The sequence below is a fragment of the Maylandia zebra genome, linkage group LG5, assembly GCF_041146795.1.
Source record: "Maylandia zebra isolate NMK-2024a linkage group LG5, Mzebra_GT3a, whole genome shotgun sequence".
NCBI lineage: Eukaryota > Metazoa > Chordata > Actinopteri > Cichliformes > Cichlidae > Maylandia > Maylandia zebra.
This window is the reverse complement of record NC_135171.1, coordinates 9,618,604-9,630,591: the sequence shown is the minus strand read 5'-3', so window position 1 is coordinate 9,630,591 and position 11,988 is coordinate 9,618,604. Positions and strand designations below refer to the sequence as shown.

General features: G+C 38.5%; 1 protein-coding gene across 1 annotated transcript; it reads left to right on the top strand.

Annotated features, from left to right (window-relative positions):
- Positions 1 to 910: 910 nt before the first annotated feature.
- On the top strand, positions 911 to 7,069 carry LOC101480548 (bactericidal permeability-increasing protein). Its single transcript, XM_012923622.3, has 17 exons — positions 911 to 1,150; positions 1,226 to 1,300; positions 2,300 to 2,410; positions 2,503 to 2,617; positions 2,720 to 2,851; positions 2,936 to 3,091; positions 3,205 to 3,268; positions 3,606 to 3,666; positions 3,745 to 3,836; positions 3,938 to 4,114; positions 4,197 to 4,256; positions 4,333 to 4,500; positions 4,584 to 4,651; positions 4,736 to 4,778; positions 4,853 to 4,916; positions 6,207 to 6,283; positions 6,431 to 7,069. Exons 3-17 carry the CDS (start codon positions 2,308 to 2,310, stop codon positions 6,467 to 6,469), a joined length of 1,419 nt encoding a protein of 472 aa, XP_012779076.2. The 5' UTR covers positions 911 to 1,150; positions 1,226 to 1,300; positions 2,300 to 2,307; the 3' UTR covers positions 6,470 to 7,069.
- The last annotated feature ends 4,919 nt before the right edge of the window (positions 7,070 to 11,988 follow it).

Sequence of the window (11,988 nt, the reverse complement as noted above, 5' to 3'; positions counted from 1 at the left end):
TGTGTAAAAGTTCAGTACTGTTCAGATTGTAAGCGATGTCCACGTTGCTTTGATGCTCCATAAAACAGCAGTAAACACTGAATAGCGTACGAATCATTGTGTATAATACTAGCCGCTGGTTTGTGTGGACCAAAACAGGTCTGACTGGATGCCACCTTGCTTTTTTGTACCTCCACCAATCAGCAGCAAGCAGAGTGTTTTCTTCCCACTGTAAAGGTTTTACACAATTGTGTCAGTTTTCAGTGAAAGGCTTCCTGTTTTCAGACAATAACCGCAGTTACTGACCAGCTGCTGTGTGATGACTTTGTATTTTAAACATAAACAGCAATTCAAAAAGCAGGAAGCAATTTCAGTGGTTTTTAAATGACAAAGAAAATATTGATGCACGTCATGACCAAACAATATGATATAGTAAACTTTTTGGTTGTGTGGTTATCACACTGGATTTTCACTGAGGAACCATTTCCTGGTCTCTTCTTCTGTTTTGTTTTTTTTTTTAGAAAGTCGAAATGTGCATTTACAGTAAAAGTACAGTAAAAACACATGTGGTTATCTACTCAGAGCAGCAATTTGAAGAGTATTTTTTGATAGCATGGAGAGTTAAAAGGTTATGGCAGTCACAATAAGCACATTAATACTTTAGTTATAGCCAAAATTGTGTTGTGTGAGATCCCACTGACTTTAATAAAGAGTCCAAAATCCACCAAGTTCATCTTTGAGTCCATTTGAATGCTTGAAATTCACTCAAGGGACTGATAACTGATACTGAGTCCACAAGGATGGAGTGGAAAGCAGCCTTTGTCTCTTTAAAAAGCCGGCCTGGCAGCTGAACACATTCAATAATTCTTTGAAAAACATGAGATGAGGAAGTGGGAAGTTGAGTTGTGCCTGGTTCTTGTGTGGTACTTACTGTAAATTCATGCAAGGAACTAAAACACAGACATACCTGCAAAACAAGAGGACAAACTTTCAAGGACATAAAGTTCTTCAAACAATACCAAGCTTTACAGTAGTTGACTTAGTCTGTCTTTAAAATCTCTGATAATCTTTAACTTCTACACTGTTAGTCTTTTGTGAAGAAATGATAAGGGAGTGGAATGAAATTCAATAAAGGGACATTGTAAACGGCATGTTTGCTTATTGTTGCTGGGTGAGTTTCTTTGAGAAGCTCAGTTCCTGATTAAGTAAGTGAATTAGAGCGCATGTGATTCTCTTCCTCTTTCAGTCTGACTCTTTGGCTACGCTGGCACATCGTCTGAGAAAGGGCAAGCTACGTCTTCCGGACGAACTGTTGCTTCAGGTAAGAGTGAGTGTGGGTTAAATGTATATGGCAGCAATGTTTTCTGAGTTGTAATGCTTAATCTCAACACAGATGGTGCAGGCAGTTAACACAGATCTCTCAAAGGGTAAAATCTGAAAGGGTACGTGGCTACTCTACTGCAAAAAAGTTATATTTAGTCTCTCAGTGTGCTTTGGTTGTTGTTATAAGGTTTGACTTGTAAAGACTTGTTATCAGTTGAGCAAACTAGTGTTGCAACTCAGGTTAAGACAGATGTGGTTTGTATTGAGTGCACCATCTCTGAGTGTTGAAAACACTGAGATCTGCATTCAGATGAAACATGAAACATACTTGAGCCAAACTGACAACATTGAGGATGCTTTTTTTTCACTGGGTATAAAGAAAGGTTTTGGTTTCTAGTGTGGGCTGTAAAAACCGAATGATCTTCAATAAAACAACAAAAACAACCCACATTCTTCAGACAGTCACACTTTACATCACATTATCATATTTTAGACTTGCACAGAGTCCAGATCTGCCATCCACACATGCAGTGTACTAAAGTTCAAGCAAAGTCAGCAGCAAAAGTGAAGTATGAGTTAGAAATGGTTAGCTTTATTTTGGTTTAGTGGGGAGAATGACACGCTGTAGACAAAAAGCATGTAACTGCTCTGGTTTAAAGCTGTATGCACATCTAGCTTGAAACACGCAGTGCTGGTAAAGATGGTGGACCATCTTTATGCCCTGACAATCAGCCTAGGTTGATATAGCTCAAGCTCACCCTGCTGACCTCTCAGGGGACATGTGGTTTCATGTGAAGCAATGACTGTTAGCTCTTTCAATGAAGCATGAAATAAACTGCTTTATACTTCTCCTCCACTGCATAGTATTTCAGTAATGTTGTATTTGTACATCTTCTTTAATTTCTTTCTTTCCCATCTTTCTTCACAGTACTGCTCTGTCTTCTGTTGCTCTTGCATAAACAGGAATTTTGCTGATGTTCTTGTCCTTCCTTTCCAGCTGCTGAGATGTTCCTGTGCTGTTGGTTGGGTCTGGTGGCTCTCATCCCCACAACCTTAAGCACGAATCCTGGAGTAAAGGTCAGGCTGACAGAAAAGGGCATTGAATATGGTAAGGTTTGTGTAAAAATGCTTCATTTTTAGAAAAGCACTGATTTCTCCAGGATTTGTTCATCAGATTCTTTTTTCTTTGGTTTTTCTTAGGCAGGCAACTGGGCATGGCTGTCATCCAGCAGAAACTCGGATCAATCAAAATTCCAGACTTTTCTGGGACAGAGAAGGTGTCTCCGATTGGAAAGGTTCAGTATAGTTTGTCAAAGTAAGCCACCAGATTTTTTTTCTTTTGCATGTGTTTAGATTCTGTAGCAAACTGTTATTTTGTCCTTTTCCTTCTTTAACAAAAAAACATTAATTCCTCCAGTATGCACATAGTTAATGTGGGCTTACCAAAGTCTTCAGTGGATCTGGTGCCAGGGACTGGAGTCACACTGTCTATAGGTGATGCCTTCATCAGTCTGAATGGAAACTGGAGGGTCAAGTACCTGCGAATAATGTGAGTGAGGTAACATCTCTTCTATAGGGAAAATAATTTGGTTGCTTAAAAATATAATATCTGATATCCTTTTTATTTTACTAGAAAGGACAGCGGGTCTTTTGATTTGGATGTGAATGGTCTCAGTATCGCTACGACCATCTCCATCAAGAGTGACGAGACAGGCCGACCAGCGGTCAGCAGTGACAGCTGCTCAGCCACTGTTGGAAGTGCAAAGGTCAAGTTTCATGGTGGAGCGAGGTGAGAAACCCAGCTGTGAGGGAGAAGGGTTTTACTATTTTACTTCATTTTCTTGACAAATGGCAGAATTTCTCTAAATCCTGCTGTTATTGTTTTTGTTTGTCTTTTGTTAGCTGGCTGTACAATCTCTTCACAACATTTATTGATAAGGCTCTGCGCAATGCACTCCAGAAACAGGTGAGAGCAAATCAGCTACTTGCAGCAGAAATCCAGCTCATGCAACTGACCAGAAGTGTCTGCTAGTGCACAGTGTCTCACATTATCTTTTACTCTGAAGTAGAATGAATATATAATATAAAAGGTGCATCTACAGATGTGCCAAGCTTAACTGTTGGTCATGTACATTGATTAATTAATTTTTTCCACAACTGCTCTTTTGTTTGAAACATTCACCAAAGGTTTAATTTTGAAATGCCACTGTGAGCCTTTAATGATGACTTTCTTCGATACAAATCACTGTCTCCAGATTTCTTCCTGAAAATAAGGTTCTTCTTTTCACTACTTGCTGTTGCAGATCTGCCCCCTGGTGGCTGATGCAGTATCTGATTTAAACCCTCAGCTGAAAACTCTCAATGGTAAAGTATCCTGTTTAGTTAGTCAATCAGCTGTTTCACTGGTGATGAACACATGAGTGAGCTTCTGTCTCTATGCAGTCTTAGCCAAGGTGGACAAGTATGCAGAGATTGAATATTCCATGGTATCGTCCCCGACTGTTTTAAAGTCCTTGATAGATCTGAGCTTGAAGGTAGAGAATTATGCAACACTACATTTTTACAGGAATCCAAAGATATCATTTTATTGTTTTTAAAAAATCTGGAGCATTGTTTTCTGGGTCTTCTTTCTCAGGGGGAATTTTACAACATCGGGAAACATCAGGAGCCTCCGTTCTCACCAGCGGCCTTTAACCTGCCACCCCAGAACAACAACATGTTGTACATCGGCATGTCTGCCTTTACTGTCAACTCTGCAGCCTTCGTCTACAACAATGCTGGAGTCCTCAGCCTGTCCATCACTGACGACATGGTAAACTGCTGCCTCCTGAGTCTCATACCTTCTTTTCAGGACATCAAACTGATCTCTAACCTTTCTCACTTTGTCGTGCCAGATACCAAAAAGCTCTCCAATCCGACTCAACACCAAAACGTTTGGAACCTTTATCCCACAGGTGACAACACAATTTGGTATATTTAAAGTATAAATGTTTGGTAGCTTGTCATCTGAATTTCTTCTTTCTTTGCCAGATTGCTAAGCAGTTCCCAGGTCTGATGATGAAGCTACTGGTGAAGACAGTGAAAACCCCCACACTGACCTTTCAGCCCAACAACGCAACAGTCCAGGCCATCACCACAGTGACGGCCTTTGCCATCCAGCCCAACTCTACTCTGTCGCCTCTTTTTGTCCTGAACTTGGTAAGTTACCCAGCTGATATGATCTTAAATTGTCTTTGTGGTTTTAGAAAACCATCTGAAATGAACCACCATTGCCTTGACAGGAGGCCAGCGTGAGTGCCCGTATGTTTGTCAGTGAAATGAAATTGGCTGCAGCTGTCACCCTCAACAAGTGAGTTAACTGGCAAAGAAAAATAGGGCCAAGAGGTCTTTGTTAAGATGAACATCACGTTCTAATTTAGTCTAATTTGCACAGAATGGATCTGACCCTGGACAAAAGTTATGTGGGAGACTTTCAGGTAAGAAGTGCGTTTCTATACAATAACAGTCTGAACCATCAGCAACTCGAACTAACCCTACATCTAACCTACAGGTGGGACCACTGGAAAATGTCTTTCATGGGGTCCTCAAATTGGTGGTGTTACCTGCTGTTAATGGTGAGTTCATCCTCACTTTGAACTCTAAAGAGGATTTTTCACCAAAAGTTCCAAAAAGGATTTCCATTTGTATTTTCTCAACGCTTCCAAAGTCCTGGGGAATATTATACAAACAACTTGAAGGACCTACACAGAGCATGCAATGAGCTTTGCAGACGAATGTTTAAATACTCGAGTTTAATACTGACACTGGGCAATGACTGTAACGTGGAATAACCACTCCTGACTTCACAGTTAATGATGTCTCCTGCAAATCATTGTCATTACTTTTTACTTGAAAAATCTCTTGGGCCTATCCAACTAGCATAATCCACATCTTCATGTCGAGCCAGTTTGGGACAGCAGTAGAACAGACCATAAAAAGCTGCGGTGCAGACCCAAAAGCTCTGCCAGGGTGTGTAGTTGAAAACATTGGATCGTTATTATCAGTGCATTGAGTAAAACAGCCCTCCAGAAATGTACTGCTGATGTATATCCACTGTGTGGGTACTGGTAGGCACAACGTAGCAGAGATGTGTTTGTTTTTTAAGAAGAGGTCCTTCTTACGTGGTTTAGTGCTGCTGTAAATGATGTTCATCAGCAAGATGCTGTGGCCACGTTGCTTATCTGTGCTTCTCGTATTCTTCTATTCTTTCTCTGTCTCTGTGCGACAGAGAGACGGGAGGCGCTGGGTAGCTTGGAGATTGTTTGGGATAAGTAAGCAGGGAAGTTGGATAGTGCAGTCTTCCCAATGAGCCAACATGTCGCTGCCATTTAGGGACTACCACACTCATTTCACAATGAATGAAATTCACCAGTGAACTTACTTTAGCATATTCCACAGTTCGCCCACTCTCACCTCATCAAACAGCCACAAAGGTTTTTGTGCTCGAATCACAAACTTTCCTCAGCAATCACCTTACTCTGGATTCCTGCAACTGATTCTTCTTCCTCAAAGTGAAACTGTAGAGTCACCGTCCCTGTTCTGATGCAGTGAAAGAGACATGCAACTCTGCCCTATGAGAAAACCTTGAAAGAAAGATTAAGCCTAATTTAAATCTGGTCAAGTTTTTACTTCTAGGTGGAGTTGCAGAAATGTGTGATTGTAACTTGAACATCTCCATGACTGGATTGGATTTGTAAACTCACTGATTTTCCTCCTAAAGTGTATTTTAATGTTGTATTTCAGTAGATGGCAGTAGATCCATAGATTCCAAAACATGAGCCGTCTAATACAAGTACTTCCTATTAACAATAGGCCACTTATAAAACTGTGAAAGTTGATCTAAAATTATGAATCTTACTTTACAGCCCAACTTGCTAAGGGATACCCACTGCCCACAATTGGAAAGATGAAGCTTATGAACACCCAGCTTGATGTGCTGAAGGTCAGAGATACTGATAATGTGTTTAATAAGTTTGTTTAAGCATGTTTGTGAGCTTAGCGCTTTTGTTTATGACATGAGATCTAATTAGAAATCTTGACATTTCTAAGAGAGATTTTTTAACTCAAAGCTGTGAACTGTTCCTTCTAGGACTACATCCTGATTGGGACAGATGTTCAGTTCAGCTGAACTGCACTCCTGAAAACTCCCAGGAGTCTTTTCTGCATTCTGGCATCCTTCCATGAAGACACAATTACAGTCAGAGTACGATAATCTGGCAGAAATTCCACTAAAACCCCCAAAACAAAAAACAAACAAAAAAAAACAAATGAGAATGAGTATTACTTCTGTCTGATGACTGTTTGGACATCATTTGATTTTTAAAATATATATTATATATTTTCTATGCATTGATTTTGTGAACTTTTGTGATAGGTATATAAACAGTTGATACCGACCTAATCTTTTCTTAAACTCATCAGGAAAGTTTGTACTGATGTCAAGGGTATGATTCAGTGGTCCATTTTGTTTAGGAAGATCCTGAGTGAGTGAAGCAACCTGGAAGTCTCTACATGATGGCCATAGCTTCAGAAGGGTTCAGAACATTGTAACAGTTACAAAATAATCGAACACACTAACACAGTCCTGTTAAAGCAACATTTGGACAGGAATTTCACTTTTATTGTTACAGATTCAATAAAATCTGTGATAAAAAAGTAACTTCCTGTATGCAGATTACTGAGATCACTTTATTTCTGCTCTGTTTCATTAAAATAAGAGTGTTATTGAGGTGTGTGTGGTTCATCTCTAAATACTGATCATAGAAAGTTAGTGTTTTAAAAAAGAGTCAAGTTTGGGGGGTTTAGGTTTGAGCTAAAGCACACATCCATTCTAATAACATCTCCACCTCTCGTGCCAAATAAATCAACTCATAGGAATAACTTTCACAGCCACAATACACATGGCATAAGGCCAGCCCCCCACTTCTATCCACAACTTTAAAAACTGTCACAATGGGAAACTCAGATGTGTGAATATGGACAGAAAGACAGAGACAAACCTCAGTTTTTCACTAATTAGCAGTTAATAAATTCACTGATCTACAATAGTTTTTATACCACTGTGTTAGCAAGCCTTACCTCCCTTTCTGACATATTTAATCTAAGTAATCGATAATGAGTCAGAGTCACATAATGAATCAGATATATTTACATATTCAGCACCAAACAGTTTATAATAATTATAATAATTATATATATAAATATAAAAACTCAAAAGAAATACATGTTTATTATGTAGTTCACAGAGGCAGGAAGCTTTCTGTCCTTCTCTTGAAGAAATTTGCTATTACACTAGAGCGCATTAGCAGGTTTCAAACTGCATTAACACACATATTACTGTGCATCGTGTTTTACCAGACATGTTTCAACAGGCATTCTACACTGTAAACAAAATCTGTAATTTACCAGAACTTTTTAAAATATATTTTTTCAGAAATTTCCTGTTATTTTTAAATACATGAAATATCATTGAATTACAAAAAAGACGTGAATTAACATGTCGAATGTACAATAACGTGAAAAATTGCACCTGTAAATAAAGATGATTTATTTGCAGATGTTTTTGTAATTTTACATAGATTTGCTTGTTAATCAACTTCTATGTTATGTAATTTTGTGTTGTTATGGCTATGTAACATCAGAAAGTATTAATAGACTGTCAATTGGTAGGTATATTTACAGTAATTTGCAGTAATTTCACAGTCTGTTTTATAATAGTCATGTATCTTTTGTCATTATTTCCCCTAAATTGGTAAAATTATAGAAAAGTAATAATAACAGAAATGCATATTTTATATTATTCTTAAAATAGTCACAAAATAAAGTGAAGTGAGATTAAAGGCTTGCATCATTAAAATACAATCAATAGCATTTTAACCCTTTCACTCATTGTGGTCACTACAGTGGACAGCTATTCAAAGGCTGTTTTTTTGTATTTGTATCAGTGTTGATGGTATACTTGCACATAAACCACTACATTAGACACTGATGTGCACTCGTTTGTCAATTTCATAAATTAAAACACGTTGTCCACCAAAGTGGACATGTAAAAAACTCTTCGAAAAGTACATTTTAAAAAATGTAGTCTTTTTTTCATGCCTAAAGATGAATAAAAATACATAAGAAAAAAATCTTGATTGAGGTTGTCATAATTCATGCATGACAGGTTTAAATATAACAAAAATTTAAATACATTTTCTGAAACTAAAAATTTTCAAATATAAAAATATCAGAAAGAAGTAAAGGTTGAAGTCAGGAACAACACTGGCTGATGATGAAATACAGTCAGCTGGCATGGTGACACTGCCAGTATAACCTGCAGGGCTGGACTGGGGCAAAAAATTGGGCATTTTCACTACAGACCGGCCCACCAGGTATTAAAGCCATAAAGCCTTTGAATGAAAACAAATGCTGTTGTGACAGTGATGTACACTGTCTTTTTGGTATATTTATGATTTCTATACATTTTACGTTAGATAAAAACTTTGTTCGCAAGATTCAGATAATTATTTAATAAAAGCTAAATATTTGAAATGAGAATAAGAAAGAAAAGCATTTCTTTGTGCCCCCCTTTCCCTGTTAATGCCCTACCTGGCCCCCTGGCAACACTTTGCTAGACCCGCCCCTGCACAGTTACCAGCTGTCAGCTACTTAGAAAAGGATCCTGGTGTTATTTGTCTCTCAGAAACAGTTCATAACTTCCCTTCAACTCATTCATGTCACCTAAAAGGTAAACCTGTTTCTCCATCACCTGTTTAGCTCTGATGATCCAGTAAGGACATCTCCTGGTTTCATCCTCATGTTTCCCTCTCACCACATATCCAAACCGATATCATAACCAGCAGCTTTACAGCTGTGGCTCCAGCAAACATCAGCTGATACTAGAAATTAATATTAAATAAATTCTAACAACAGCTGATCAAGCTTAAACGTGCTGCTGTTGTTTAGCACGACATCCGCTAGTTTCCTGTCTCTGGCGCAAAGTCGGCGATAAATAAACAAGAGAGAAAAGCCGATCAGCTGATCATTGATCAGTTTCATGATTTAAGTAGCAACAGAAGGGGGGGAGATAAGAGAAGAGGCAGCTGTGCAGCGTAAAGACAGAATAACTCCAGCTTTGTGTCTTTTTCCATTCTAGCTAAAGTCCGGGACAAACTGCATCTCTTCTCAGCTCAATACGAAGAACGTAATATTTTCTCTAAATGAGGGACCATTCCATTTTTAAGGAGCTGTTGGCAACTCTACTAACTAACCTTATGAATAAAATAAAGTTCACTATCAGTAACATCATAGCAACCGAACAGCTGTATAGAAACTCCGTCATGCTAGCTCACGCAGTACGAGTTATTGTAACTGACTGTAAAAAGTCAGCACAATGAAAATAAACTCCATCTAAACTTGGTTTATATCTGACCCAGATGGACTGCAGGTCAAAACTTCTTACCTGAAGTTCAGTTCACCTGATACTCGGACCGGCGGCTGCCTCGGGTCTCTCCTCCTCCTGCCTCCCCTTCCATAGCTGGACTTGCCATCGGTCATACCGGGCACTTGCCCGGTGGGCCGCTGGCAATTTTTTGTTTTTATGGGCCGATCGATTTTTTTTTTTTTTTTTGGAAGGGTATAAATAATGAAAGGTGTTGGATTGGCCAATTGGTCATGATCGACTCTGGGCTGGACCAATTACAGCCGAGGAGGTTGGGTGCACCCTCCCCCTTGTTTAGTAGTGATTGGATTTCCGGCTCTTTTGGCTCCGAACCGGCTCTTCAGGTTGTTTTGTTGCTTTAATTAATTTATTATTAACAATAATATAAAATTATGCACAAAAGGAATTACTAATGTAAAAAAAAAAAAGTGGTTTTATTTATATATGTTTATATATAAACATATGTGGTGGCCCCTAGAGACAAAACACGTACAAACTCCAAAACACATTTCTAGAGTTAACTGAACTTCCAAAACAGAGCTACCTAGATCACTTAAATTACACAATTGAAAGCATGAAAGCATATGTGTATTGTTTGTGTATTTATACACAAGCATTCATATATAGTCAAATAATAAAAAAAAAAAATGTTTATTTACTTGTTATTACTGTCACTACCCGATCCGTACCGGAAACCCGATCGGTACCCCGCATGCGCAAATCTTACGTCACTTCCTCTCTTTGCCAACATTGCGACATTCAATATATTTGAATGATACGGTTAGCGCCCAGTTAGCTCCTAGCATTTCTCAACAGCTCTGCCTCCTTTTCGACTACCGGGACATTTAAACAATGGATAATCTGTATCCGCAACAAATTTTTGCTTTTCTCCTCAACAGAGAGTGTTCCCCGATTGAACAACAGCTAGGGCAGGGCGATATGGCCAAAAATATTTATCACGATATATATTTGAAAATTTGCGATAACGATATAACTGACGATATAATTGATGCGAGACAAAATACAACTCCACAACATTACTAGCACAAAAAGGCAACCTTCCATTTATTTTCACTTAAACAAGAAGCTGGTTTTTATGTACATTAAAGCTTTATAAAAACGTAACATGCAAATTCCTTGCTGAAAGTTTAACCAAAAGGCATTTCCAGTAGAAATGGGCTGACATATCCTGAGCATAACCATGTATAATATCCACTGAAGTTATAAAGAGGTGCTTTGCAACATTAAACTGCAGTGTGCATTACGTATTTTTCGGACCATAAGGTGCACAGGATTATAAGGCACATTAAGCGAAACAAAGCAGTCAGATAAATCAAACTTTATTAAACTCATTCTTCTTGCTTCCTCCACTTCTGTACCATTGATTTATTAATGAATGAATTCTGCTCTATTCCCATGTTGTTGCAGTATATTAATGACTAACCTTGTATTGTAGATGGATTCTAAGTTGTTCTCCTGACTGAAGTTTGGTCCGTTTACAGCATCCTGCCATGCGATTGCATTTGTCTCTAACTATCAGGAACTTTAACACTTTTCCACTTATAAAAGTTAACGTTAGTGTTCGTCCTCCAGCTTCACTGTTTATGTTATGCTAACATAGCTGTGTCGCTAGCGATCAGGTAGCACATCATTATATACCAGCTAGCCCAACTTCAGTAACCCTACAAACATCACTGCTGTTTAGTTTCCTGTCTTCATTTATGTTGGACGTGATAGCAGAGCTGTACGTTTGAATTTTTCCAGAAATCTCTGTCAGAACATGCTATATCATGCTTAGGTAACTAGCGAAACTAGCGAGCTAACTTCCGCTAGCTTCCTGCTAACTTCTAACTCCGTTAAATGTAATAAATTTTGTTTTCATGGATGTCTGGAAGTTAAACTTCATAGTTTCACCTGGTTAAGCAGCAATGCTGATCGTTTTATTAAAGATGAAAGAATTGAGACAGTTTTTAACTCTCAGTGATGCTGCAGTGTTCGTTTGACCTGAAGTTACGGAGTTTAGGACCCAGATTACTCCCAGATTTAAGAGCATCTTAGTCCGACAAATATGACAATAACGACGGCCGCTTGCATGTTCTGCAAAAAAATGTGCTTTGTCGTGTATCTGACGGACAAACATCAAACCAGTTCCATATCACTGAAGTTGCACCATTTTTACAAACCAATTCTGGTTCATCTGTTTCACTCAACAATCGGCCATGTGT

Coding starts and splice junctions, on each gene's coding strand:
- LOC101480548 (XM_012923622.3), top strand. CDS start 2,308: ATGTTCCTGTGCTGTTGGTTGGGTCTGGTGGCTCTCATCCCCACAACC. Junction 2,411..2,502: donor AGAAAAGGGCATTGAATATG/GTAAGGTTTGTG, acceptor GGTTTTTCTTAG/GCAGGCAACTGGGCATGGCT. Junction 3,269..3,605: donor GCAATGCACTCCAGAAACAG/GTGAGAGCAAAT, acceptor TTGCTGTTGCAG/ATCTGCCCCCTGGTGGCTGA.